Raw genomic sequence first — 19,911 nt, forward strand, 5'->3', positions numbered from 1 at the left:
GACCTGGATTCATCACCAGATTTGGTCCGATGGTTGGATCATTTGCTTCCCTGTCTTGGGCCAGGGAGTGCAAGGTGAACGCTGATCCATGGAGAGAGCTGTGTACAGATGTTGTACTCGTCTCTGAGAATTGTATCAAGCAAACCTGGTGAAAAGATTTGTTACATGGGCTCTAATCTTAGATTTATTTGGTGTAGGTTTTCAGATCATCTTGCAGAGACTTTGTTTTTTAAATGTGTTCCTGCTTTTTGGCTATGCTCCTCTCCCCTTTTATTTTGATATTCCCTGCTGTCAAGGTTTCTGTGTCAGACAGCTAGGCATCATTTCTTCATACCTGCTAGTACTCTGATGGCTTTCATTTCTACCGCAATCATGCAAATATACCAAGCAGCTCAGGTTTACTCTCCCTTCTCTGTCAGTAGGGAATGGATAGGGAAGAAAGCATGCAGGAATGACAATTGGAAAGCTGTATCCTGTTTAGTTGTAGCTGTGTTGGTCGCAGGATGTTAGAGACAAGATGTGTCAGGTAAACCTTCCTGATCCACCACATCTCGTTCGTCCTAAGGGGATCCCCCGTGGCGGAGGTACCCCTCAACCAGGCAGACAAGATCGTCCGGCAGGTGGTGAAGAAGTGGCTGTTCCTTCCCCAGAGAGCCAGCAACGAGCTGGTCTATATTGCCCATAGGCATGACGGTGCCAATGTCCCCCGCATGGGTGACCTGTGTGACATCGCGGTGATCACCCACACCTTCCGCCTGCTGACATGTCCCGACGCCATGGTAAGGAACATCGCAGCAAACGCCCTCCATGACGCAACAAAGCGGATCAGCAGAGCCCCCTACAACCAGGACACCGCCAGCTTCCTGAGCGGTTCCCTGGATGGCAAATTCGGACGGGACTGGCGCGACATCGCTTCACTGTGGTCCTGCGCTCGCAATGTCACGCGTCGCCTGGGGAAGCGCATCGGCTGCCACTGGGAGTGGTGCGAGGAGCGCCAGGAGCTGGGAGTCCTGGTGCCGCAGATCAGGTCTGAGGACAACACCATCGTCCCCCTGAGTGCCAGGGGCATGCTGGAGAGGACCCTGAAGGCAGCCATCCACTCGCTGTACATGGAAGCCCTGAAGCGTAAACCGGACCAGGGTAAAGCCTTCCAACTGACCAGCAAGTGGGATGCCAGCAACCACTTCCTCGCTGGAGGCAGCTGCACCCGTTTTGCCGACTGGCGGTTCATTAACCACGCCTGGCTCAACTGCGTCCCTCTCAACGGAGCCGTCCACCATGGGAACCGAGACGAGCGTTGCAGGAAGTGCGGTTACTCCAACGAGACCCTGCCCCACGTCCTGTGCAGCTACGAGCCCCGCTACAGAGCCTGGCAGCTGCGCCACGCCATCCAGAACCGCCTAGTGAAAGCCATTGCACCGCGCCTGGGGGAGGTCGCTGTGAACTGCGCCATCCCCGGTACTGACAGCCAGTTGCAACCTGACGTGGTAGTCACCGACGAGGCCCAGAAAAAGATCTTCCTTGTCGACATCACGGTCTCGTTCGAGATCAGGACCCCAGCCTTCCGCGAAGCCCGAGCTCGTAAGCTGCAAAAATACGCCCCTCTGGCCGATACCCTGAGAGCGAAGGGCTACAAGGTGCAGATGAATGCCCTGGTCGTCTGAGCCCTGGGTGCTTGGGACCCCCGCAACAAGCGTGTGCTGCAGACCTGTGGGATCAGTCGATGCTACGCACGGCTCATGCGGCGCCTCACGGTCTCGGACACCATCTGATGGTCCAGGGACATCTACATCGAACACATCACTGGCCACCGACAGTACCAGGAGGTGTGAGCCGGTACGACATTGTGCATCAACTATGGGAAAGGGACTGAGAGACTTTTTTCCATTGGACCATATGAACTGGAACCATAAACTCACTGAACATTAAATCCCACCAAATGAGGGTAGATCCATCCCCATCAACGTATCCACTCATACTCCACACCTGAACATAGCCATTATATGGACAACATACCCCCATATCTCAATGTCTGTACTTGGACCGGTTAAACTTTTACCCCTAATCGGGGAGATTGCAGATTATGTATTCCTTACGCCACCCGTTCCTAACTGAATTTCGCACCCCTTGATAATCTGTACCTTATTCCCTGATAACCAGAAACTTCTATGCTTGAACTCTGTACCGTTTTCTTTTTACTTCAACATTATCTTAATAAAATTATTAAATCTGTTCTTTTATTGGATCAACTTCCTGTTGGGGTGAGATGAGCTTTTGAGCCACACAGCTCTTCTTCAGGCCTGGGAAAGGTGCTCCCAGTATCACAGCAAAATGCAAGGTTTTTGCATAAGTAGTTAGCTCATATTGTAAGGGATCATTCAAGGAAAGCTGATGATTAGGTGGTACCTGTTGATATCTCTAGATACTGGGGCGGCGAGGAGATCATGGTGGGTTCCTTTAGTTTGTGAACCTGAAAATGTACTGTGTGTTTGATTAGAGATGTTGCAGGTTGAGCTCTGGGATTGTTCTGGGGGTAATTGCTATAACCCTGACTTTCAGAAGTGCTGAGCATCCATAACTCCACTGAAGTCAGTAGGAAGGAGGTGCAGGTGCTTGGCATCTCTGAAAATCAGATCCGATATTGCTGTAATAGTAATGATGCGCTGAGTTATTCATGGACTATCTGAGCCTGCTCTAAGCTCCTGTCAGGATCTTACTGCTACAACTGCCTGATCCATCCCTTTGCTCCCTCCTTCCTTAACCAGTCTAAATGGTGCTCCACCCAAACCAACCTTCTACATGCTAGTGATACAGAAGTATCCTAGCCCCTAGTGGCAAGTATAGGTGCAAACCCAGGACTGTACATTGGGATTACATCTTGATATCTGACATGCAGAAAAGACAGAGCTGTTCGCTCACCAGAGCTTGCTGATTTTGTCAGTGTTGTACTTTTGGTTTGCTCTTTAAATTTACACTTCTGCTGGCCTTGCTGGGAGGTATAATAAAACCCTGCAGGAATGACTGGCTGATTTATGGCCTTTGGTTGATTACCTCATAATTGGCAGGAATGCAGAGATGGATTCCCACTTATTTGTGTAGAAATGGGGTAATAGAAGCACCAAGATGCTGCAAAGGCTTTCTCTATTCTGCTCCTTCTCAGATCATTGTGGGTGGATAGTGCTTTAAATTACCAGTCCAGTCCAGTGATTTGAGTCAAATGTCCCAGGCCCCATGTAGGCTGAGGCACAGATATAAAGAACTCTCCTTCCTGACAAGTTCTGACACTCATTTTAACCGCTCTGGAAACAATCACACTATAAGAAAAGGAGTACTTGTGGCACCTTAGAGACTAACCAATTTATTTGAGCAAAAGCTTTCGTGAGCTACAGCTCACTTCATCGGATGCATCCGATGAAGTGAGCTGTAGCTCACGAAAGCTTTTGCTCAAATAAATTGGTTAGTCTCTAAGGTACCACAAGTACTCCTTTTCTTTTTGCGAATACAGACTAGCACGGCTGTTACTCTGAAACCTAATCACACTATAAATTTCCAACTTGCTCCACATATGTACACACCCCTTCCTTGGGAAAAATCCACACCCTAGGTCTGAATCTTCAGGTTCTACCCATTTGCTGTACTCCTTTCTGTCCTGGAGAGTGACATAAGGTGCTACCTTTGCTGCACTGGCTGAATACTAGAATCCATATCCTGCTGTCCCAAGTGGTGTTGCTGGTATGCTAGGGCAGGGCTTTTTATTTCTGCATTAGGTGCTCTGAGTGGATCATAAAATGTTGCTGAAGTGGTGGAATTTACAAGGTACAGAGCACTATACTTTCTTGTAGCACTGCACTGAGGCACAGGTGCACTATTCTCTCCCCCTTCCCCCTTAGTAGAGGATTAAGCTTGATGATTTACAGAAGCAGGCTAATAATTAACCTAACTACATTCCAGGCAACACCAGCTCCTTATGCTATACCCATAATGCCAGCCTAAGATGTTTACTTTCCCCTCCTCAGCTCAGTAGCCATAGGGTTATCTGGGTTAAAAACTGATACTAGTCTATGCTGCCACCAACTCTGGAAGTTAGGTTTCAGAGTAACAGCCGTGTTAGTCTGTATTCGCAAAAAGAAAAGGAGTACTTGTGGCACCTTAGAGACTAACCAATTTATTTGAGCATGAGCTTTCGTGAGCTACAGCTCACTTCATCGGATGCATACCGTGGAAACTGCAGCAGACTTTATATACACACAGAGAATATGAAACAATACCTCCTCCCACCCCACTGTCCTGCTAATAATAGCTTATCTAAAGTGATCATCAAGTTGGGCCATTTCCAGCACAAATCCAGGTTTTCTCACCCTCCACCCCCCCCCCCACACACACACACAAATTCACTCTCCTGCTGGTGCTAGCCCATCCAAAGTGACAACTCTTTACACAATGTGCATGATAATCAAGTTGGGCCATTTCCTGCACAAATCCAGGTTCTCTCACCCCCCTCCCAAAAACCACACACACACACTCACTATCCTGCTGGTAATAGCTCATTAGCTCAATAGGGAAGTTAGGTGGCTTTTTGAGCTGGTTTCTTTAAACATTTATCTGACTGCTGTGGTATCCTTTTGCATTCTGTCACTTGTCATCTTTCTTGGACAAGGTCGGGTGAAGAGATTTTAAAAAAAGTGACAAAGTGTAAACTGCATTGTTTGTTTTTAAAAGCCCCAAGGATTCTAGAATTGAGTAGCATGAAAAAGGGATTATGCAAACCAAATCCTACTATCTGGGATAGTGTGTTGCAGTGGTGTTGAGTTTTAGTCCCTGTTAACTCCCCATATAGCTGTGCTGTCTCATCCAGGCCTGATGAATTCCGTGTTACTTGCTGAAACAAAATAAAGGACCCAATTCTGATTGATTTTTTTTTTTTTTTACACTCTAAAATCCCACTTGTTTAAACATGATTTTGCTTTTTTACTAGGTTTCTGGTGCCAGGTGGTTAAAGAGGGAAAATGAGAAGATTTTTGAGACACGGACATGATCCTGTAAGAGAGAGGCTCAAGCGTGACCTTTTCCAGTTTAACAAGGTATGGTGGGCTCTTCAAATGAGCTTTAAGGGAAACAAGCATGAAAGAGCAAATCTGTCCATAGTCACTGAAGAGAAAGGAGGGAAGGTTCATTCAGGTATGTATGGAAAAGCTAGATACAACAGAGGTGGATTGCCTTCGTATTTGGTAAATCAAAGCTGGGTTTTTTTTGTGTTTTTTTGGTTTTTTTTTGTTTGCAATCTGATGCAAACATATTTGTACGTGTGCATGTCTTAAGCTCACAGGCCATTCCTGGGCTTTGAGATACCACATTCTTGGTTTTAGGTCTGTCCATGAGAAAACAGGTTACTAGCATTTTCTCTTTGAGGGAGTGAGGAGATTATTTCAGTATGACCATAGTCTTGCTGTGACTAATACATAGGACTTTCACAGTGTTTTGAGTCTTTAAAGTGCTACACATGTTCTCACAACACCTCTATGAAGGAAGTAAATATTATTCCCATTGTACCAACGGTGTCACCTAGGAAGGGACTGAGACGGAGAAGCTGTGACTTGGCTGACAGCACTGAAGGAGTCTCTGTCAGAGCTACGATTAGATTTTAGGTGTCCTGTTCTCTGGCCATATTTCAATTGGTTAATGCAGAAGTGAGTACATGGGATTCAAATGGGGCAGGCTACATAGGTAGCTCTTGTGGCAAATGTGACTGTGCTGTTGTCCTGCCAGTCGGAAGCTGCACATCCAGGTTTTTGTAGAGGTTCCATTTCTGCAAACAGGGAACAGCCCTCTCTGAGCACTGGTATCCACCCAGCACTTGAAGAGTTCTATTTAGTTAGGGAACCTTGTCTGCCTGTTCGTAAAATGCCAAGAATACCTTCACAGTTATATCTTTCTCTGCTTTATGTGATGCTTTCTGACTTTAGTGGTGGTATTTGATTTAGTCCTACAAAGGAAAATGTGATATTTACAAGATGGTGACTTTCTGTCTAAGACACTACTTTTTAGTAATTTATTATTTGTAGTTAGTCTCAGTATTTAAGCAAAAATGACCCCTTATACACTCTTCTTTGTTAGCAAGGGATTGATTGGAAACACTTACTGCTAGGAGAATCTACAGTTTGCTTTTCTAGCAAGGAATCCTTTGTCATTTTTTACACTTTTTTCCCAGCAAAGATATGGCTATAAATCTTGGTGTCTTCCATTATTACCTGTAGAGCGATAATAGAAAGGGTTTCAGAGAAGCAAACTTTAGATATAATGGAGACCTCCATAAGACTGGCAGGTCCTAAAAAGTCAGACTTAGGGTTTGGCATGTCAGAGGTTATGACTTTGAGGAGCCAAGAGGTTAAGAATGTTTTCTATTGCTCGTGAATGGTCCTTGTTAAACATGAAGGTCAAGCTTCATGAACACTTAAGTTTCTGTTCTTTAGCACTTTCATGAATTTATTCTTCAAAAGTCCTCAAATATAATGCCGGATAAGAACTTGTCTGGGAAGGGACTAGTAACAGCTCAGATTCTTTATCTAATTTCAGTTGAGAGTCTACAGTATCTAATCAGTGCAGTCAGGTTGTATCTCTTATGTCTGTTAATCATATTTGTTAAGTACTACTACACGTGTTGCTTTTGAGGGCTAATACTATATAACATAAAATCTGGTCACAGAACAGACACAAGGTATTCCCACCCTAGTTCTCTTATTGCACATTCTTGTATAAAGGTTAAATGTGAATCCATTTTGTACATATAAATTCATAGTGCCACTTATGAGTGGGATATGCTGATGCAGTAACTACAAGTAAGGCTATGTCTACACGGCAGTTGGGAGGGTGCTTCCCAATGCAGGTAGACAGACATTCACTAGCTCTGCCGCAGCTAACATGCTAAAAATAGTAGTGTCACTTTGGTGGCATGGGCTAGCTGCCAGAGTACAATCCTGCCCAACCCCCAGAGGATGTACTTGCATGGGTGGCCCATGCTGCTGCAGCCACGTTGCTGTCTTTAGTGCACTAACTTGAGCAGAGCCAGTGCATGTCTGTTTACCAGTGGTGGGAAGCACCTACCCCAGCTGCTGTGTAGACCTGCTTTCAGGGCCAGATTAATCTTTTGTAGGCCCGGCGCCAAACATATCTGTGGGCCCCCATGGAGGCAATGGAGCATGGCACACAGAGGTCAGTCCCCAGAACGAGTGGCAAGCCAGGGGCATGGAATGGCAAGGGCGGCCCCGCTCCGCTCAGCCCAGTGCGAGGGCAGTATTTACAAACCAGAAGTTGCCAGACGCACAGTGGCCCGCCCGGCCCTGTGCTGCCAGCATGCCCCTTCCCTTTTGAGGACTGGCCCATGCCGCGCCACACAACTCCCCTGCCCAACATGAACACCACCCCAACTCCCTAAGGCCACAGTCCCCCCGTGCCGCGCCCCCCCCCACCCCAAGACTCACTCCCCCACACCTTGCCTCCCGGCTGCACTCACCGGCCCTGCTGGGACCTGACTCTGCCAGGCAGAGCCGGCAGCACAGCCAGGGCTGGTCCCAGGGCAGGGAATTACTCCAGCCCCTCGGGAGGGGTGGGATCAGTCAGGCCAGGGTCTGTCCCGGCCAGGCTCCCTCAGGACCCACTTGCCTGGAGGGGCTCAGCCAAGTCGTCTCGTCCCCACCCCGGGTCTCCCCTGCCCCCACGATTGGCCAGGCTTCTGCACCAGTCCCAGGCAGCTCAGCTCCGGGGAGACAGGCGGGGCACCACAGATGGTGGGAAGCAGAGACTGTCCGGAGCTGGAGGTGCACTGGGGTCTGGCCAGGGGGCAGAGAGGAGCCAGTGGGTGGGTCCAGGGGGTGGAGAGGAGCCCTCTGCCAGCCGGGGGGCAGGCCAAGCGGAGCAAGTGGTGGGCGGGGGGTAGCCAGTAGGCTGATGGGGTCTAGGGGTGCAGTGCTAGTGGAGCAGGCTGGGGCCCCTTCTGAGCAGGGGCCCAGCCCCATGGCGCCATTGGCACCATTGTAAACCCAGTACTGCCTGCTCTAACAGATTTGTACTACAAAAATAAACAGGAGCACTCCTGTGAATAAAGAGAAGGGGACAATTTCTTCTCTTGAGGCTGAGATGTATCCTCCTCCTTCACCCCGAAACAGAGCTTGTCATTCTATCAGTATGGGCACAAGCTAGTCCTCAGTTTGTCTAACTTCTTTCCATGCTGGGATGTATGTGCAGTACGTCAAAAGTAGAGTAGTAAGTACTGACTGATTAGTGTAAGGGAGAAAATTGAATGGGTAGTAGACAGAATCTTGGTGACAAAAATATAATGCCCTAATAACCTGGGGCATTGTCTGTTCCTATTTTGCTGACATTAGTATATCAATTGGAAAGCCTAAATTTTTGATGGGAGATGACAAATTTCTGGGATTTTTCCTTGTACAGCATTTAATTGTTGGACCGTCCCAGAATCCTATGATGCAGAAACCAGGCAAATAGACATGGTCTCAGAAAGCATGATCTTGACATTTCCTCAAATGATGCTTCCTTTTCTGTGCTTATGGGATCTCCACACCTACAGTGTTGTGGTCCTGCAATTAAAATAGAGCTGTATATTCTGGGATGCTTTCTTCCCCTAAAATCTGTCTTGTGTAGCCTTTGAATCCTTCCAGCTAGACTGCTCCGAGAGCCCTATTTCATTTAGTGGGATTATTGAACTCTGGCTTTGTGCATTGGTCAGTATGAATGATTACAGCTATGGAGAAGGATTTTTTTTTTTTAAACGTTAGCTTTGGCTCCTTCTCCATCCCAGTTTAGCTGTATCTCCTGAGGGTTGTTTCTCATTTTAGACCTGTATCTAACGCCATCAAAACCCGGACCTGGCTGCTTCTTGCTCTTTGTTCAATATTAGATGTAAAATTCAGTAGTTCTGATGTTGGTAATTAGCAGTAAATCACTATAGCTACATACTCAAGTAATGAATTGGCTATGAGGGTGTAATCCCATTGAAATCAGTGGAGTTGCATCTTCTTATACCAGCAACGAATGGGGCTATTTTAAGGACATGCCTCCTGCCTAACTTGATGTAATTGTTCAGTTGTGATTTTAAGCATTTTAAAGGCTTATGTCTCCCAGCTTGGTTCTGTCATCTTCTCCCTCTTCTGTCTGCACTCCAGAGTTTACCTGTTGTCAGAAATGGGACAATCCAGAAAATTTTGACGGCCTGAACTGTGCAGCCAGGCTAGCTTTCCAGCCTCTCTTCTATTAAACTCTTATAACAACATGTGCTCTTTAAATAATTGTCTTTCCACATTCTGTGTGGATGACTTGGCTTTGCATACCTCTCTCTGTATGACCAAGAACTACCCTTACTTGTATATACCTGTTGCAAGAATCTGTTTTTAGCTCAATAGGTAGCATAGAGTGAAAGGTTTGTGTACTTGACAATCTACTTTTTTTTAAAAAAGTTCATCCTGCTTTTAGCATAATATCTGATACCTTTGGCTCAGTCCCAATCCTGCAAGACAAAGCATGTTTAGACTGGCATTTTCTGATTAGATGATAGGTAACACATAGGTGAGCCAGCCTGTCCTGCAGCTGAGTTGCCAAACTGGGTTATAGTAGAAAAGATATTACTCCACCCGCCTTTTCTTATGAAATTGGAAGCATTCCATGTCATTTATGGCAGAGATGTGCTCTGCATTTTTCCTTCTCTTTAACCCTCTTGCTAACTGGTGTGATGGATGGTTGATTTTAACTCACTGAATAAGGAACTATGTCAAACAAATTTAACACCCACTGGCCTCATTGTTGTCTTCAAAGGGAGTATTTAACAAAGATGCAGTTCCTTTATTTTGCATTGTCATAAAATGTTTGAACAGGAGTGCAGGGGAGGGAAAGGAGGAGGAACAGCTATGAGCCCAATCCATTCAACTTCAGTTTGGGTTGAGTCAGCTGTTAGCTATATTTGCTGCAAGAAAGAAATGGGCAAAAGTGAAACACCTCTGTTCACAAATGCTGCTGACACCAGGCTTCCTCTTGCCCTGAACTTGAAACTAGTTTTTGCAGTTTTAGGAGAATGAAAATGAAACCTCCTAGCTCACCTAAAAGAAACAAAAAGGTCCTTTTTGAGAAGGGGATGACATTGCTGTCACACCAGTACTTTATATGCACCAGTAAAAGGCTCTATTGTACTCTCATCCTCCCTTCCCCCACTAGAGGTTCACCTGCTGAACAGATTAAAGTACAGGCTGCTTTCATCAGCCAGACATGAAAGAGGGAAAACAGGGACAGCCAAACAGCTCCTACTTTAGTTCTGGCTTCACTGTACTATTTGCAAGGAGAAAGAAATCCGCGGAGAGATCTTGGTTAATCAGTGGAGAGAGAAATCTGTATGCAAAGTCACAGTGCCAAAGCTGAACACAGCAACGAACCTGCCACAATGTCCTTCCTGCCCTCTTGCCTACAGTAGAAACAACAAACAAACCTGGAAATGCACACCCCACACCAGTCATCAATGATGCATATTCAAATAACTTTATTTTATCCATTTTCCCCTCCTTTGTCTGTACATGGTCACACTTAAATTGCAGATGCCTTATCTTGTGTTTGTAAAGCAACAGGCACACCTGCCGTGCTGTTAAAATAAACCCATTCAACAGCAGCTAACTGTTTTGCACTTGTTGTGGGCAGGATATTCCTGTATCCTTGACACGCATTGGGACGGGGTAGGCAACCTATGGCACGCATGCCAAAGGCGGCACACGAGCTGATTTTCAGTGGCACTCATGCTGCCTGGGTCCTGGCCACTGGTCCGGGGGGCTCTGCATTTTAATTTAATTTTAAATGAAACTTCTTAAACATTTTAAAAACCTTATTTACTTAACATACAACAATAGTTTAGTTATATATTCTAGACTTATAGAAAGAGACCTTCTAAAAACATTAAAATGTATTACTGGCACGCAAAACGTTAAATCAGAGTGAATAAGTGAAGACTCGGCACACCACTTCTGACCCTTGCATTAGGATTTTTTTGTATTTGCAGCTGGGGGAGAGGAAGACACATGAACTGTATTGCCACTTTTTATAACCAGTGGCAAGCAAGTGTCTATCTTCCATGCATTTCTTTGCCCTTGGGCCTTGAACTCCATTAAGTGGACCATATTTAGAAACTGAACAGGCAGAATGAGCTGATAGAATCCTCATAGTTTTATTTCTTGGATCAGGAAAATTTGGGAACAAAGACAACAAAGCTTGTCACTGCTGTTTAGATGAACAGCATCTAAATGGTCTTCTTGACAACCTCTTTTACAGCACAAAAATTACTTGTGTTGTATGTAGCACAGATGGAAAAGAGGTGAATTGATTTTAGAGGTCATGGAATCCAGAACGGCATAGCTGTATCTTTTATTGCGAGGTTGAAATGAACCCATCTGATAGACTTTCATTCTAGACAAGGTGTAGATGTCAGTTTTACCAACAGTTGGAATCATTTCTGTGCCTGGTGCCAGCTTATGCTTATCCTAAAGTTACAGAAATCCAGGGAAAAAGCATTTGTGGTTCTTAGTGCTGTTTTAATATGGTAAAATACCACTGAGATGAATCAGCTTGCCTTCTACCTCTGTAAATGTGGGTTCAAATGTGACCTATATCAGCTGTAGCATAAACATTATTAGCTTTGATTTGTGGTTGAATGTTACTGCACTCAAGATTCCCACTGAAGACACCTTCACCGTAGGTGGTAGTAAATGAAATAACTGTCTCTCTTGAATCACATGTGAGCAAACCTTACTTAAAAATAAAACACACACAGTCCTGTTACTGAACGGAATCAGTAAACTGAGGCTACACTATGGGGGGATATCGATCTAAGTTATGCAGCTGCAGCTACATGAATAACGTAGCTGAAGTCAACGTACTTAGATCTACCTACCGTTGGGTCCGCACTACGCAATGTCAACTGGAGACACTCTCCCGTCTAATCCCCTTGCACTTCTCGTTCATGTGGAGTACAGACAGGAGAGCGATCTGCGGTGGATTTAGCAGGTCTTCACTAGACCCGCTAAATTGACTGCCAGTGCATCGATTGCCACATGACGAACCCTGGTTCGTGTAGACAAGACCTTAGTAATTGGGGAAAATGGGAGAGTATTGTATATTGTTTCAAGGTATGGGTTTAAATGAAATCTTAGGAAATATCACAGCCCTGAGATGCCACATTTCAAGTGATAAGGATTCAAACTATCTTAAGCAGAAAGGAGTGTTTGTCCTCAGATAATACTGAGCACCTATGTAGCACACTGTACTGTAAGCTACTTTATATACAGAATCAGTCCACTTTAGGGTGGAGCAATGTTTCCTTTCTTTCCTACTGGTATTGGATTAACCAAATCAGGTAATTGAGGGTTGGTAGAAAGTGTTGCAGGGACTTGTATCTGTGGTCCTTTATTCCAGATTTATTTTCCATGGTCACTCTGTGAAGCTAGTCCTGTAACAGGCTAAGGCCTTCACTGCCAGACTTGCTCCTTGTGCTCGTGTGCTGTTGCCCACATTCCTCTCAGAAGGACATGTTTGCATTCCAGACCATTTGCCACCTAATCTTCACTACATTTTTTAAAAAAGAAGAAAAAAAAAAACCTTGAAATGTTTTTCCCCTTTCCTATGGCTTGTGGTACCTTTTTTGAACTCTTGGTCACATCACAGAGGAAACTGACTGTACACAGAATAAACAAATGAGAGCATGGAAGAGCTCTTCAGTTTGAGATGATGCTTCTAACACTAGGCCCCATCTACTAGAAAAGGTTTGTGTGTATACTATACCAGCGAGAATGCTAAAGGAAATGCAGTTTATACCAGCAAGAATGCTTTTGCTGGTATAAATTAAGTCTTTTCCCTGCCCTCAGAAAGGACCTTTTTGCCAGTATAACTGCATGTTCACTAGGTCTTTTACCAGCGCAGCTATATCTGTTAGGGGTGAGATTCTCCCTCCCTCTCTTCCCCCCCCAATCCTAACTGATGTAGCTATGCTGGCGTAACTTCTAAATGTGGGACTAAGGGCTTGGCTACACTTGCGAGTTAGAGTGCATTAAAGGAGCTCCGGGTTCACTAGCTCACTACCTGTCCACACTGGCAAGGCACGTAGAGTGCTGTGACTCCGCAGCTAGAGCACTCCTGGCACTCCACCTCGGCGAGTGGAATAACGTTTTGTGCGCTCCTGCTGGAGCGGCGCTGGTCTGTTAGTGCACTCTGATTGGCCTCCAGAAGTGTCCCACAATACCTGTTCTAGCCACTCTGGTCATCACTTTGAACTCTACTGCCCTGCCCTCAGGTGACCAACCGTCAGACCCACCCTTTAAATTCTCTGGGAATTTTGAAAATCCCCTTCCTGTTTGCTCAGCAAGGCTTGGAGTGCTCTCAGTGAATCTTTCCAGGTGACCATGCGCCAGGTGATCCCCAGCATGGAGCGGTGCTGGATCTCATCAGTGTTTGTGGGGAGGAAGCAGTCCAGTCCCAGCTGTGCTCCAGCCGTAGGAATTACGATATCTTCGGGCAGATATCAAGGGACATGATGGAAAGGGGCCATGACCAGGACACACTCTAGTGCAGGGTTAAAGTGAAGGAGCTGTGGAATGTCTACCGCGAGGCAAACAGCGCTCCGGTGCTGCCCCTGTGACCAGCCGTTTCTACAAAGATCTGGACGCGATACTTGGGGACAACCCCACCTCCACTCAGAATACCACCATGGGCACTTCAGAGCCCAGTTCAACAAGGCAGGAGGAGGAGGAGCAAAGTGGGAGCGAGGGTGCTGAGGTGGAAGAAGACACCCCAGAATCCCTAGATGCATGCAGCAAGGAGCTGTCCTCAAGCCAGGAGGAAGGTAGCCAGTTGCAGTGGCCGGTGCTGGGGGAAGGACAAACACCAGATGAGGTTCCCGGTAAGCAGCTTTTATTTTGGGAAGGAAGTTATTCGGTGCGGGCTCTTGGGGCGAGGAGGGTTAGGGCTGCATACATGCCTAGATGCAGAATAGGGAGTTGATGTGCTCTCATATCACGGTAATCTGCCTCAGTGATCTCTTCAAAGGTCTCATCCAGAACTTGGGCAATGCGCTTGTGCAGGTTTCTTGGGAGAGCCACTGTGGTCCTTGTCCCAGTAAGGCTAAATTATCTGCGCCACTGTGCTGTGAGGGGTGGGGAGACAATTGCTGCACACAGAAAAGCTGCATATGGGCCAGGGCGGAAGTTGCATTGCAGTAGAAGACCCTCCTTTGCTTCCCAGGTCACCCTCAGCAGCAAGATATCTTCCAGGATGAACTCCTGTGGAAAATGTGGGGACAGTGTTCAGTATAGGGGCCCCCTGCTGCTGTTGGCTCTCCCCAAGGCACAGAAACCCAGAGGACAGTACAGCCATGAAACAATCGGTCACGTTTGACCCTGTGCTTATTCACCATTTTGGGGCTCCTGTGGGTTATGTGCACTCGCTTTGGGACAGGCAAATTTATGCTACGGGCAAATTTATGCTATTGTGTAGACTGTGCTTGCCCTTAAGTATGCGGGAATCATTGCTCTGTCTGGTGTGAACAATGCTGCCTCTGTTAAGTGTTGCATTTTGCCTTTACAGATGCAACCTTGAGAACTCAGCCGTGCATGTTATCACCGGCCGAAGGACTCCAAAAAATCAGAAAGAGGCCATGTAGAAGCAAGGAAGACATGTTGCATGAAGTAATGCAGCATTCAAGTAATGAAAATCAACAAGTGCAGGAGTGGCAGGACAGTGAAAGGAGGATCCACCAGCAGAATGAGGAGCGCCGGCACAAAAGCTACGACCCTTACCCACTGCACTCAACCCCTATCACCGTGTAGTATAGACATCCTGAAGTGCAGCACTCCTTGCGCAGCACTCCAGACAGGAACACTGAGTATGATAACAGGACATACGCAAATCTGTGATTGTACCGTTCCCCACCCCACCCCCTTGCCCTTTCTGTTTCCTAAGCAGTTGTGTTTCTTTTCAATAAATGGATTTTTTGGCTTTGAAAACAGTCTTTATTTTTGCATAAAGTAAAAGATACCTTAGCCCAGGAAAGAAACAGGCACCGCAAGTCAGCGCAGTGCAAACAGATTCCTACTAGCATTGGAACCACTGCACTTAACTCCCGTGCAGGGCTCCAGACATTCTGGAGGCTTTCAGCCTCAAATTGCTCCCTCAAGGCATCCCTAATCCTTGCAGCCCCATGCTGGGCCCCTCTAATAGTCCTGCTCTCTGGCTATTCAGATTCAGCCTGCAGGTGTTGAACCTCCGAGTTCCATGCCTGAGTGAATCGTTCACCCTTCCCTTCACAAATGTTATGGAGGGTACAGCACCCGGATATAACCACGGGGAAGTGGTCATCGGCTAGGTCCAGCTTCCCACACAGAGTGCCAGCGGCCCTTTAAATGGCCAAAAGCACACTCCACAGTCATTCTGCGCCGGCTCACCCTGTTATTGAACCGCTCCTTGCTGCTGTCAAGGCTCCCTGTGTAGGGTTTTATGAGCCACGGCATTAAAGGGTGGGCGGGTCTCCAAGGATCACAATGGGCATTTCGACTTCCTGTACGGTGATCGTCTGGTCTGGGGAAAGTCCCGGCTTGCAGCTTCCTGAATAGACCAGTGTTCTGAAAGATGCGTACGTCATGACCTTTCCGGGCCAGCCTGTGTTAATGTCAATGAAACTCCCACGGTGATCCACAAGCGCCTGGAGAACCATAGAAAAATATCCCTTCTGATTGATGTACTCAGAGGCTAGGTGGGCTGGTGCCGAAATTGGAATATGTATGCCATCTATCGCCCCTCTGCAGTTAAGGAAACCCATTTGTGCAAAGCCATCCACAATGTCATGCACATTACCCAGAGTCATGATTCTTCTGAGCAGGATGCGATTAATGGCCCTGCAAACTTGCATCAACACGATTCCAACGGTTGACTTTCCCACTCCAAACTGGTTAGCCACCAGTAGCTGGTACACCACTGGTAGCTGTGTGGAGTTGCTAGCTTCCAAATTGCAATAGCCACCTGCTTCTCCACCCTCAGGGCAGCTCTCAATCTTGTGTCCTTGCGCTGCAGGGTGGGGGCGAACTCCTCACACAGTCCAATGAAAGTGGCTTTTCTCATCCGAAAGTTCTGCAGCCACTCCTATTCATCCCAGACTTGCATGACGATATGATTCCACCACTCAGTGCTTTTTTCCCAAGCCCAAAAGCGGCATTCCACGGCGGTGAGCACATCCGTGAATGCCACAGGCAAACTCATGTCATATGTGTTACTTGAGTCAATATCCTCGTTGGAGCCCTCACTGTCACTTTGGATCATAAGGAATAACTCGACTGCCAAACGTGACATGCTGGCGAGACTCGCCAGCATGTCACTCCTCAGCAGTTCAGGTTCCATTCCCGCAGACCGAAAGGGAAGACAACAAAAAACGTTGAAAGATGGCGCCAAATGTAGACGGAAGCACAAGGATTGCTGGGATGCGAACCGATGTATCACAGGGCATTGGGACAGGACCCAGAATGCCCCCCGCCCCCTTCCCATAAGCCACAGCGACAGAATGGGAAGAGGTGCTCTGTGGGATAACTGCCCATAATGCACCGCTCCCAATGCCACTGCAAATGTGGCCACGCCAGTGCGCTTGCAGCTGTCAGTGTGGACAGACTGCAGTGCTTTCCCTCTGTGCTCTCCGAAGGTGGGTTTAACGCCCAGCGCTCTACACCTGCAAGTGTAGCCATGCCCTAGGTAAAGGGGCACTCCATTTGTTCTCTGACTTGTCCTGTGGTCTGTTTTAGAAATGACATCCCCTCTGGAAGCCCACAACCTACAGCTCTCTTCAGATCTAATTGTAGTTACTATCTTAAGACCACATAATGTTCAGATATCCAGGGTTTGAGCCAACTGTACACTGGCACTTCTGAAGACTAGAATCTGAGCTGTTTTCAAATTGCAGTAGTGCCATAGTTGCTGAGTGCAATTTTAAGGAACTGTTTACTCTGTAAACACTTTACATAGGTGTTTATATTCAGTAAACTTTTTACGTTCCTAGGTAGATAGTACATATCCACTCCAAACTCTGTGTTTTGGTGTAAGAATGCATTTATGGCAGTCACTAAAACCAAACAAGCTGCTTTTTGTGCTCTTATCCGCTAGAGTTGTGAACATGTCTTTATAATCAGTACTCTGAGCTAGTTTGATATGGCTTGATAGGCCTCTAAATAGTATGAATAAAACCCACAGTGTCCCCTCCTATGTTTGGGAATTGGATCCAGATTCACCAGTTTTCCCAACTGCCCTGTGGGACGCTGCCTTCTTGGCTGGTATGTTGAGTCCATTATGGGCACTTGCCATATGGCTGCTAACAGGAATTGATATACAAGCTATATATAAGCGCGTAGGTGGCGAGCTATGAGAGCCTGTCGTGCCCTTGCTCCACCAAAATTCAGGAATGTGGGCCCGGCTCCACCAATGTTTGGGTTTATATTTTCAGAGCCATCCTGTCATAGAATCATAGAATATCCAGGTTGGAAGGGACCTCAGGAAGTCATCTAGTCCAACCCCCTGCTCAAAGCAGGACCAATCCCCAACTAAATCATCCCAGCCAGGGCTTTGTCAAGCCTGACCTTAAAAACTTCTAAGGAAGGAGATTCTACCACCTCCCTAGGTAACGCATTCCAGTGTTTCACCACCCTCCTAGTGAAAGTTTTTCTTAATATCCAACCTAAACCTCCCCCACTGCAACTTGAGACCATTACTCCTTGTCCTGTCATCCGCTACCTCAGAGAATAGTCTAGAACCATCCTCTTTGGAACCACCTCTCAGGTAGTTGAAAGCAGCTATCAAATCCCCCCTCATTCTTCTCTTCTGCAGACTAAACAATCCCAGTTCCCTCAGCCTCTCCTCAGAAGTCATGTATTCCAGACCCCTAATCATTTTTGTTGCCCTTCGCTGGATTCTCTCCAATTTCTCCACATCCTTCTTGTAGTGTGGGGCCCAAAACTGGACACAGTACTCCAGATGAGGCCTCACCAATGTCGAATAGAGGGGAACGATCACGTCCCTCGATCTGCTGGCTATGCCCCTACTTATACATCCCAAAATGCCATTGGCCTTCTTGGCAACAAGGGCACACTGCTGACTCATATCCAGCTTCTCGTCCACTGTCACCCCTAGGTCCTTTTCCGCAGAACTGCTGCCTAGCCATTCGGTCCCTAGTCTGTAGCTGTGCATTGGATTCTTCCATCCTAAGTGCAGGACCCTGCACTTATCCTTGTTGAACCTCATCGGATTTCTTTTGGCCCAATCCTCCAATTTGTCTAGGTCCCTCTGTATCCTATCCCTCCCTGCCACCATATCTACCACTCCTCCTAGTTTAGTATCATCTGCAAATTTGCTGAGAGTGCAATCCACACCATCCTCCAGATCATTTATGAAGATATTGAACAAAACCGGCCCCAGGACCAACCCTTGGGGCACTCCACTTGATACCGGCTGCCAACTACACATGGAGCCATTGATCACTACCCGTTGAGCCCGACAATCTAGCCAACTTTCTACCCACCTTATAGTGCATTCATCCAGCCCATACTTCTTTAACTTGCTGACAAGAATACTGTGGGAGACTGTGTCAAAAGCTTTGCTAAAGTCAAGAAACAATACATCCACTGCTTTCCCTTCATCCACAGAACCAGTAATCTCATCATAGAAGGCGATTAGATTAGTCAGGCATGACCTTCCCTTGGTGAATCCATGCTGACTGTTCCTGATCACTTTCCTCTCGTGTAAGTGCTTCAGGAGAGATTCCTTGAGGACCTGCTCCATGATTTTTCCGGGGACTGAGGTGAGGCTGACTGGCCTGTAGTTCCCAGGATCCTCCTTCTTCCCTTTTTTAAAGATTGGCACTACATTAGCCTTTTTCCAGTCATCCGGGACTTCCCCCGTTTGCCACGAGTTTTCAAAGATAATGACCAATGGCTCTGCAATCACAGCCGCCAATTCCTTTAGCACTTTCGGATGCAACGCATCCGGCCCCATGGACTTGTGCACGTCCAGCTTTTCTAAATAGTCCCTAACCACCTCTGTCTCCACAGAGGGCTGGCCACCTACCCCCCATGCTGTGTTGCCCAGCGCAGCAGTCTGGGAGCTGACCTTGTTCGTGAAGACAGAGGCAAAGAAAGCATTGAGTACATTAGCTTTTTCCACATCCTCTGTCACTAGGTTGCCTCCCTCATTCAGTAAGGGGCCCACGCTTTCCTTGGCTTTCTTCTTGTTGCCAACATACCTGAAGAAACCCTTCTTGTTACTCTTAATATATCTTGCTAGCTGCAGCTCCAGGTGCGATTTGGCCCTCCTGATTTCATTCCTACATGCCCGAGCAATATTTTTATACTCTTCCCTGGTCATCTGTCCAATCTTCCACTTCTTGTAAGCTTCTTTTTTATGTTTAAGATCCGCAAGGATTTCACCGTTAAGCCAAGCTGGTCGCCTGCCATATTTACTATTCTTTCGACACATCGGGATGGTTTGTCCCTGTAACCTCAATAGGGATTCCTTGAAATACAGCCAGCTCTCCTGGACTCCTTTCCCCCTCATGTTATTCCCCCAGGGGATCCTACCCATCAGCTCCCTGATGGAGTCGAAGTCTGCTTTCCTGAAGTCCAGGGTCCGTATTCTGCTGCTCTCCTTTCTTCCCTGTGTCAGGATCCTGAACTCGACCAACTCATGGTCACTGCCTCCTAGATTCCCATCCACTTTTGCTTCCCCTACTAATTCTTCCCGGTTTGTGAGCAGCAGGTCAAGAAAAGCTCCCCCCCAGTTGGCTCCTCCAGCACTTGCACTGGGAAATTGGGCATCCACCCTGGGCTCCACACTTCAGGGGATCCT

At 46.9% G+C, this 19,911-nt stretch overlaps 1 protein-coding gene across 3 annotated transcripts in view; it reads left to right on the forward strand.

Annotated features, from left to right (window-relative positions):
* The window catches only part of LLGL2 (LLGL scribble cell polarity complex component 2), a 66,478-nt gene that overhangs the window by 12,803 nt on the left and 33,764 nt on the right, over positions 1 to 19,911 (forward strand). For all 3 annotated transcript variants that reach the window (XR_007352471.2, XM_048818048.2, XM_048818049.2), the window contains exon 2: positions 4,976 to 5,081. Coding sequence is in view for 2 of the 3 variants with exons in the window: in XM_048818048.2 (XP_048674005.2) it covers positions 5,007 to 5,081 (75 nt within the window). In the remaining variant the exon portion in view is untranslated. The remainder of the gene's footprint in view (positions 1 to 4,975; positions 5,082 to 19,911) is intronic.

This window comes from Caretta caretta, chromosome 14, assembly GCF_965140235.1.
Source record: "Caretta caretta isolate rCarCar2 chromosome 14, rCarCar1.hap1, whole genome shotgun sequence".
Classification (NCBI taxonomy): Eukaryota; Metazoa; Chordata; order Testudines; family Cheloniidae; genus Caretta; species Caretta caretta.